This window comes from Bactrocera latifrons, unplaced genomic scaffold, assembly GCF_001853355.1.
Source record: "Bactrocera latifrons isolate USDA-ARS-PBARC rearing strain unplaced genomic scaffold, ASM185335v1 scaffold_145, whole genome shotgun sequence".
NCBI lineage: Eukaryota > Metazoa > Arthropoda > Insecta > Diptera > Tephritidae > Bactrocera > Bactrocera latifrons.
Genome location: NW_017534908.1, coordinates 414856 through 425134, shown reverse-complemented (window position 1 = coordinate 425134; position 10279 = coordinate 414856). Strand labels below are relative to the sequence as shown.

At 31.8% G+C, this 10279-nt stretch overlaps 1 protein-coding gene across 1 annotated transcript in view; it reads right to left on the bottom strand.

The window, feature by feature from the left end:
- Positions 1 to 96: 96 nt before the first annotated feature.
- The window catches only part of LOC108965694 (sodium/potassium-transporting ATPase subunit beta-1), a 46646-nt gene continuing 36463 nt past the window's right edge, over positions 97 to 10279 (bottom strand). Inside the window, exons 3-5 of the mRNA XM_018928273.1 lie at positions 2489 to 2746; positions 2161 to 2417; positions 97 to 1368 (exon numbers count right to left, since the gene is read on the bottom strand). Coding sequence (XP_018783818.1) covers positions 1090 to 1368; positions 2161 to 2417; positions 2489 to 2746 — 794 coding nt within the window. The 3' untranslated portion in view covers positions 97 to 1089. The remainder of the gene's footprint in view (positions 1369 to 2160; positions 2418 to 2488; positions 2747 to 10279) is intronic.

Sequence of the window (10279 nt, the reverse complement as noted above, 5' to 3'; positions counted from 1 at the left end):
ATTTTATTATTATTAATTTACAATTTTTTACATACATACATAAATACTCATAAATTCAGCTTAGAAAGTACATCATAATTTTTGACTAAACCAAAATTAGGATTTAAAAATTTACTTTATTCATTAGCAGCCTCTCACTGCTGTTGGTGTTTGCTTTTGTATATGTGTATGGGTTTTGTGTTTTTGTGTATGTGTTACGTTTGTGTGTATATGCGTGTGGTACGGAACTCGCAAATGTGCATACACAAAGCATGCAACTGCGTGTAAAGTTTATTAAAATTATCTACAGATAATTATTACTAATTTTTATGCAACTCTAAGGATTTTAAGAACTTTTTTGCTTATGCGAGTTTTAATACAATTTTTGTTGTTTATAAAATTTGTAATTTCATAAAACAGTAAATAAATATATTTTTACGTGAATTGTACAATACAATGCTGTGTGTGTTTGTTGAGTTGTATAAGTGTGAGCGCGCATGCGCAATTTCTTTTTAATTCATTTCTGAGCCGAATTTTTTTTTGCATTGCATTTCTTTATATTTTGCGCTCACACATAATATTTTGTTTTGTTTGCTGATTTTTAAATTTTTTACAAAATCTTTAGTTTTAGTATTTCTCGATTTTTCAAATTTTGCACATTTTATTTTTAACTTAAAATATAAAAAAAATACGTAACATTCGTTTACCACATTTCTTTTTCTACGCCATATTTTTCGTTTACAAATATATTTGCTATATAATATAACGGTTTTGAACGCTTCAATAATTACTATATGTTCGCTGCAACAACTCTGGCGACTCTCTTTTAAAAATATTTTCTTCGCTTGCTCTGCGTTTCTAAGAAACATTTGTTTGGTGAGTTAAAAAGATAAGCATTATATAAGCGTATTACTGCATTTCAAACTGTTTTCAACTATTCACTTCCAACCGCTCATCTCTTCCTTCAAATTTGCTTCTCTCTCTCTCCTCTTCTCTTCCCACAAGTGTTTGTTTATATTTTTCAAGTCGCTGTTGTTTTTGTTTTTACAAATGTATTTTTTGTAGCTTCTTATTGTTGCTGTTGGTATTGCATATCAAGCTTCGCAACATTTAATCGACGAATAGCTGGAAAGTAACCGAACCGGTTCTTGCATTTAAGCTACCGCTATAGATGACATTCTTGGCCCATGCGCGGCACTCGATATTCACTAGTTGATTCTGTTTCAGTTTTTCAAATTGTACAGCAATCAGTGGACTAAGGTAGCCAGGTTGATTGAGGTATGGATAGTAGAAGGTGGGGAAACCACGGCCGGGATAGTATTTCATTTCGCCAATACTCTCCTCATCGATGGGGTGCAGACCTTTGCATGATACCCAAATTTGTTTACGCTGCGTGGAGTAAGAAAAGAAGAAGTTAATTTAAAGTTTCGTAGAATACTAAATTTTTGGTAAGAAAAAATCATAATATTGATCTAGTCTCAATTACAAATAAAGAACTAAAATATCTCGATCACAACAGTCGGGTCTACGAAATTGGAACGGACCCTTATTTTTATCCGGCCGAAGACTGGCAACTCGGCAGAATTCTGTCGCTACAACGACAATATTTCCCAATTATACTTTACTAATATCCCCTGAAAACCCTGTAAAACCTCAGAGTACATTCCTCTCTCAACATTATCAAATTGATGTTGTGGATGTAAATTGAGAGATCGGCTTCGAGGTTGACTCTGAATGTTTTGCCTCGCCATGATCACTTAACAAATAAAACCTTGGTCTTATAAAGGCATTCCGTAAGATGGATAGTGGCTCTGAATATAAATGAAGAATTCATTGTGGAAATTAATTGAAAAAGAAAAGGGATGTAAGTGACAGTAGATTGAAAGCAACTTCAAAAACGGTCAGCGTCGTGTGCGGTTTATTCGGGACGATGGAATCGTACTCCGTTAAAGGTAGGGGCAAAGTCTTATTTGAAGGGCGGGATACTCTCAGGTCTCTTAAGAAATAAAACCTTGGGACCATAAAAGCGACTACCATGGTTATAGTTGTGGCTCTGAGTGAAAAAGAGAATATAGGTAAGTATAATGTGCGAAGCAGGGAACTTGTTGTATAACGGAATTCTGAATTCTACTTTATTATTACTATCTGAAACTCTAATCATACAACATAATTATAACTCACCTCAATTTCAGTTAAATTGCCAATGTGTTCTTTGAGATCTGAAGGCATTTCGTCGGGCAGTGTTTTGTCATAGAAATCCGGCAGCCAGTTGAAAATTTTGTTCAATTTCAAGAAAATGCAAGGACGTCCATTTTGATAACCGTAACCAGTTTCTTTAGAGCATGGTCCAAAGTTGTCCACATTGACAACGCACACCTTATTGGCGCCATTTGTCTGATTGAAATTACAGAATTTCTTCTCACCAGTGCTCCGGTATTCTGTCAAGTTGAGAAAAAAACAACATTTCTTAGATAAAAAATATGAGAATTTCTGCATATGTGTAACTCACTTTCAAGAAACTGCTCCACCAAACCCGTCCAATAGGCGCCTTCGACTGGCTTCTTTGTATCAAATTGTATCACCGAGCCGCGTTCGGTTTCATCGCTCAGTGGACGAAAGCCTAAGCCGGGATTTGTTCCAATCAATGATCTTTCCAATTTCCAAGTCGGTTCTTTGTCGCTCAGGGAGGCGAATAGACCTTGCATGCAGATCGCAAATAAACCGGCGAGTACGATGTAGAAAATAGTGTAGAACAGCATCAGCTGACCTGAGAGTAGAGATGAGGAATGTTGAATTAGACTAATTTCATAGATATTATAAGATTTTATATTTTAGATTTAGGTTGAAAATACGTTATATATATTAAAAGTCATGTATTAAATTTTTAATTTGTTTGAGAAAATCTGCAGGACCGAACGTAAATCTTTTCTTGACAATCTGCCGATATTCCTGTATTTAGTAAGGTACTTCTCTATAGTTACAATGGTGGGGTCGGGATAGTTCCCTTGGACTCTTTTGAGAAAATCTAAATAGAAGCCTAATATCCAGGAGAGAGAAAGAAGGGGTTTGATTGTCTTATTCTGATTCAGAGAAGTCATTGGCAAAAAGTGGACTCTCCCACCGAAAGCAGTCTTTTAGTTCTATGGTAGTTAAATTCATTCTGTTCTCTGCGGTCTTTGCGTAGTGTGTATAAATTGCGACCATAAGATGTAGGTAAGCACAATTCGATGTAGGAGATTATATTTCCAAATGGGTCAATGCTTGAAAGAAATGTTGGTGGTGTGTTTTATTGTGAGGAGCTCTCTACTAATTTCAGTCCCAGGCTTTTTAACTATTGTAGCTTTTGTAAAGGCGAGTTGCAATGCGGCACATTCATTACTCCGGCATGTAGAATATTTTAGAGAACTGACTATCCACTCAGTTAGCAGGGCGGCAATACTAGCCGTAAGCTCACTATCTGGACGTGCCGTTAACTACATTGCTGGCGAGTTGGCAGGGAAAGGCATCCCTGCCAGGCTCTTAGTAGAATTGTAACGGGTCGATGCTTCGCCCTCTTCGTGCGAACTCTTATAGGATAGTTGGGTTTAATGAAAGTTTGTCGTCGCTGGACTATAATCTTGGTTGTTTGGTTGCTCTGTCAGATTATTTCGTCCCAAGGTAGATTCAATGAGCTCTTTGCTCTCAGAATTCTAGCGTATACCTAGTTGTGGGGGTCTAAGAAGTCCTATCGGCACCCACACTATAAGGTGGAGAATCTCTCCCGGTACCGACAGTACAGGCTGTATGAAAAAATACGATAGAAAAATCTAACACTTCCTACTTGATTGCAACGTCTTTGTGATATCAAAACTCTAAGATTTTGGATCTTAGACTTGAATCTACAGCGCTGATGGAAATAGAAATTAAACGTCTAAGCAGATTTGTATTAGTCTCAAGGCGCTTTGTCGACGTATAAAATTAATTACAGGAATTCTATTTTTATTGCTTAACCAAAGACTACGTTTAGTGGAACAAGTTTAATCTCCATCTGCAGAAGCGAGAGCCACTGAACTTAACCTAACTAAAGTTTTTGAATTTTTGACAAGGTAGTATCATCTAAGCCATTTCCCTATGAATGCTTCTGATTCTTTGAGTTGAAGTGCTCTGGTTGTCATACCTTCTGACAGCTACTGATATATTCTATAGCCCATAGCTTTATTTTGAACTAAGCACTTTGTTTGTCATATGACCAAGTTTTAAATCCCTTCAAGAATCAGTTTAGAAACCTAACCTAATCTTAACTATTTTCTGAAGTTAAATCCCATTGTGAATGAGATTAGAAACCTAATCCTACCTATTTCCTGAAACCAAACTAACACCTCAACTAGCATACCGCAAAAAAAAAAAAGTGGTAGGGTGTCTCAATTTCAATGCAACATTGTTGCAACTTATAATACATACATCTGTGACAACTACGTCGAATATTTTCACATTTTTGCGCATTAAAATGCATATTTCAAAAATAATATGTATATACAAATGTATTTTATACATTTTTGCAATAAAGATTTGCAACGACACTTTACAACCGACTTAATTTCTAGTTTTATTTTCTCTTTTAGCTTTTATTAGCTGTTTTGCTCTTATACATTTTTGCATAGTATGTGGTTGTTTTTGTTTTTTTACTGCTTGTAATCAGTCAGTGTAATGGAAATGAGTTACTTGTAATCAGAAGTGAGGTGTTTACTTCGCAAATGAAACGTGTGCACGAGCGTGCTATTCATAACGGTCGACAGTTTCTTGCAATATTTTATAATGACAGCAACTTAGGGAATGCAGTCAATAAATAATTTACGGCACATGTGACATTTATTTGTTGCTTTTTAAGTGCAGTTTGAAGTGTAGATATGTATATTTGTGTATATATGATTACTATATACTGACTATATTGCGCCAAAGTGCTGGTAATCTACAAAGAGAAACGCAACGGCGTTGGCGTAGGCGTATACGTAACGAAATATTTAAGTGCTTATTTTTAAATTTACATATTGTCACCTAAAATACAATATAACGTAATATCACTATTCATAAGTTTACAGGCGAAGGAAAAGCGATATAATAAAAACAGCTGAAATTTAAACAAAATTTGAGTTTCGGTTATAAAGTGGTTATACAATGGTTATATAATGGTGAGCATACACTCATATTAACTCAATTTTTGGTTATAAAATGGTTATATATTGGTTATTATATTCGACAGCGATTTTTTAATTTTTTTTATGATACGTTATTTTGCATTTTAGGTGAAGATGTGTGTGTTAACTTGTATGGGTAAATACAAATATAAATGCTCATAAGTGGTTTTTAGTTGATTTCCGTTTTTACTCATAAAATATTCAGCTATGATAAATAAATCGCTGCCAACCAACACTACAGAAAATTCAGACAATTGCTTTTCATTGTCAATTCCATAAGCTGAGATAGTCAATTGGAGATGCTAAAAAGGTCGTCAGACTGTTAAATGCTCATAAATACTTAAGTGATTTGTTGTAAAAAAGATTTCTTTATCATAAGTACAGCAGACTAATGCCCGGTTTAAGGCGAGATAGCAGAATTGTTGGTGAAAATAGATGAAAGTGTGTGCTATAATTGTATGTGTGGGAAAGGGTGTTTATTGAGGACTAAAGGGATTTTTTTGAATAAGGTAATGAAATATTAAAGAAATATATGTGTTAAGACAGGCCATAGGCTTAGTGTAGCATTTAGTCAATGGTTTTGAGAGTGAATTTGTTTTTGTAGTCATTCTAGCCTTTTAATTGGATGGAAATTAAAATATACATATGTATGCTGTAATAGAAGATATTGTCCGCACAATGATCTACGGTTGAGAAAATCAAAAATTGACAAAATGGTGGTTGAAAAAAAGTATTTCTTTGTATTGAAAATTTTGAAAATTTTTGGCCTGCCAAAATTGGATTCTTGATACAATCACTTGACTGATAGGTCATTGGAAAATTATCTACTGGACATGAAGAAAACATTTGAGAGTGATTGGATAAGTAATCTGAATCTGAACTGAACAGCAACACTTTCGAAGCTGTAACTTGAAAAGATTTGAAATATCGATTCAAAATTTTATTATGGAATTTTCTTATAGTTGTTAGGTTATAATATCGAAATATGCATAAAATAATAATAAATAAAAATTTCACATTAAGTGCATCCATTAATAACGCAATAAAATGGGACGAGTTGAAATGTTCATCTTAAATTTGAAAATACATTTTTCAATCATTTTATAAAAATTTTTGAAAGAAAAAAGTTTTGTTTCGGAATTTTCATCCAAAATTTGGAAATATATTTTTTAATATTTTTATATTTCCTTACATAGTCGAAAATGGGCTCATCGCTGATGATGATTTGAGCAAAAAATTGTATAATATTAGTTTGTTGCAAAACCAACAGTTTTGGAGACAAATTTCCACAATTTTTAAACAATACTTTCGTACCGTAATAAAGCACCTTTTGTATATTAGTAAACTTGTTGAAATACTGTTTGCATATTCATATTTTTACTAATTAAAATAATTTCCTACTTAAGCAGGTAAATAAATATTTATTTTAAGACACATATTTATAGTTATAATTATGTATATATATACATATATTCACATAAGTATGCGTATGTATGTAAATTTCTCTACAACCGCAAGTAATCACTTCACTCACAGCCACACCGTGTGCTGTTAAGTAGCAAAGTATATAAATTAAATGTTGTCGAGTTGAAATAGCAATAATGAGACGTTGGCAACAAAACGTGCCATGAATCAATACAAAGTCACTCTATCAGGTACTCACAGGTAACTGGAAGGCAAATCATTTAATCGCACTTTAGCTGTACTTACACCTATACATGTACATAGGTATGTATGTAAGCGTGTCTAAAATTATTGACATTTTAATATTTGTATAAAAATATCAGCACACTCGCAGTTCTATACTTATTTTTATACATGAAAATATGTGATTTTGATGCACTTAGTATAATTAAAATGTGTCGATTGTTCATTTATTATAATTAGTTAGAAGAATTAAAATTTCTAAGCATGTTTTGCTCTCTCGCATGTTTTGTTCGGAGTTTTAACAGAGGAATGAAAGAACACAATTTTCAGTATAACTAATTAATATACCTATAATTTTAAGTAGAGGTTTCCAAGAGTTTAAAAAATATTTAAAAGAAATTATTTTTCGTCAGCAGAACTAATTAATATTTTCAGTACCTATTACATAAAATGATTTGAAGAAAATAATTGAAAAATAAAAATAAAATATTTAACAAGATAATCAATTTCCATCATATTTAGCCTGCATTCTAACACAAAGATACAAATTTTTCTCCATACAAATCTTTATTATTGCTTTCTTTCATCCATTGTGTTCCTCTTGAGACATCATAATTATATACAATTCACTTTCTTCATGTATATGTTCTTTTCCGGGTATTTTTTTTTATTATATTCATACCAAATTAAAGCGCTTTATCGCAAAAATATTTCAGTTTTAGGGCAAATAAAAATCATATACAGGCTCGAGGCTGAGTGTGCCGTCTTTAAACGCGCTTTTCTCGAAATACATTCATATATAGAATATACTACTGTAGGCAAAAAGTAGTGTGTCTATATAATTTAATTTTCCCGTGAGAACCCAATACACGAAATATTTGGTATGACTGGTATTTTCGTTTTTCTCGAAACTGTATTTTTGAAGTCGGTTGGCAAGATTTCTCGAGAACTTCTCAACCGATCTTCATGAATTTTTACACAGGTCTTTGAGATAAATTCTTAAAGACTTGGTAGAAGGGTTTATTTTTTCGATTACAACTATTTGACTACTTTTTTTACTGAAATTTTCATTTTATGTAAAAATGTCTGCCAAAAATATAAATTTAAATTTTTTTCCTTCGTCCAAGTTTTAACACAAAACACGTGTTTTTATACTTTAGATTATCCTGTTAAGAGTATAGATTTTTTCCAAAAATATCAACGCGTTTTTTTCAAAAATAAATTTTGGAAATTTGCTTAGGTGACAGAATCGACATCTAGTCGGAGATAAATGCTCAATCACCTATCAGTATCTAATTCTTTGGGCGTGTTCTGTATATAATTGTTGACTTAATGTTCACCAGGCCTTTGACTTGAACAAAAGTTGAATTTTGGAAGGTCCAGAATTAACAAAATGTTGGGTAAAATTAAAGTTTTTTTCCATATAGTCCAGATAGTTCGTGAGCATTTTTTTAACGTTTATCCCCACTAGAATCACTGCAAAAGCGCAGCACCATTTTTTAAAGACGTTAGAGATTTGCCAAAAAATACTAACTTTTTCTTTCGAAAAATTTAATGTGTATTTTTACAATTATATAACATTCAAATTTTATTCAAAAAGTTATAAGTATTTTTTTTTTAATTCACAGAAATCGCATTGTTTGACAGTCTACGCTAAGTGTGTTCCACAACGGTCCAATTTTATCAGCATTACACCATATTTATCAATTTTATTTATTTGCCGCAATTTGTTTTATAATACATGTAACGATAGGAAATAAATTTATACTGCATTTGTTTTCTTCATTTTCTGAAATAGCAACTAGTCACCTTGAACTTGAAAACCAAAAATTATATTGTATTTTCATTTCATATGCTGAGATAATATTTTTGTTTGTGTACCACAGTTGAATGTAATAACATACATAAAAGAATATTTAAATATAGTAATTATAAATACAAGTATAAAATATGTACATACATACATGCATAGGTATTATATATATGTATAGGTATTTCTATAAATATAATTWGCATTATTAGTCACTTTTTCTTTCAATTAAGTAAAATTATATGTATTGGATGTTATAGAACACAACACAATTATTCAAAATATTTCACAATTAAAAATTTATACAAGAAGGGAAGTACCCTAAAGGATATGATGATTGAAATATTTGGCAAATAGCCACAGACGAGTACACAGGCGATTACATAGCTTATTTTGGTTTGATTTTTGAATTTGAAATGAAAAAAATGCAGAAAATGGAATGATTTAATATTTTTAAAACAGTTTTTTTTCTACTTACAAAACAAGTATGCTTATATTCCTTCATTTTGAGTAAAGCTAAATGCCTGTCTTCGAGTTTTCGAAATTCTGTTTACAAAAAATCTCAATTTTGCTTGCATTTCCGTATTTTGAGAATGGTTAATGCCATTATTGGAACAAAGAAAAAAATATATATATAATTTTGCTTTCATTTCCGCATTCTGAGTTAAATAAAACGCCAGTTTTGAAGTTTTACAAAATTACTCAAACTTTGAAAGTTTTTCGCTGACGATAATTCACCTATGTATGTATGTTCGACGAGACAACAATTGGTGCAAATATAATAGAATAGTTAAGTTTTACTTATGGTATATATTATGAGAATGTTTCACTTCTAAGTACGGCCTTATTATTATAAACAACTGAAAGCACAGCTGTCTAAACTTAATTAATATTTTATAGCAAGTATTATTTGCTAGCAATTAAGAATTATTTATTTTAAAACACCGCATTTTTTTATTTAAAAACATATGTATGTACATACATATCCAACGTACATATGTATATGATACATATACATATACATACATGTATGTTTAAGTTTTAATTGGTTAAAAGTCACGAGCGCTGAGTGCCACTTGTATTTGCAAACATTTGTTGCTTTTGTTTCTATGCATATAGTTACATGTAAATTCATGCTCATTCATGTGTATTGTTGTATACATAACTTTCAATCAGTTATTAAATACTACTTCTTTAATAATATGCATATTTACTTATTTATTATTTTTTTTTTTTAATTTTCATTATTAATTTAAAAATATATTTTCTCTACTTTAGTTATTTAATTATGTAGCATTCATATCTTTTAGGACACATCCCACAACATTTCACTATAGCACGCAACATCTTTCACTCAACATTTGCTCTGGCAACATGTGCTCGCTTTCGGCGAACGTATACGTTCTTTGTTGCTTTGATTGGCAACAAAGTGCGCAGCTGTCCACGTCAAAAGGAATACCAACAAGTTGCTGCTTGCGATCAGCTGTTCGTTTTGTTATTGAATTGTTTTTGCCATTGAATTTTTGCGAACATTTGTGCATTAAGTGAATAGAACATAATTAAATGTATTTTTAGTAAAAGTGCAGCGTAAATAAATAAAATAAATGGTGAAAACGTAGTGGAAAAGTGAAGTGTGAAGATGAGACTGTAAGTAGATGGAAATTGTGAG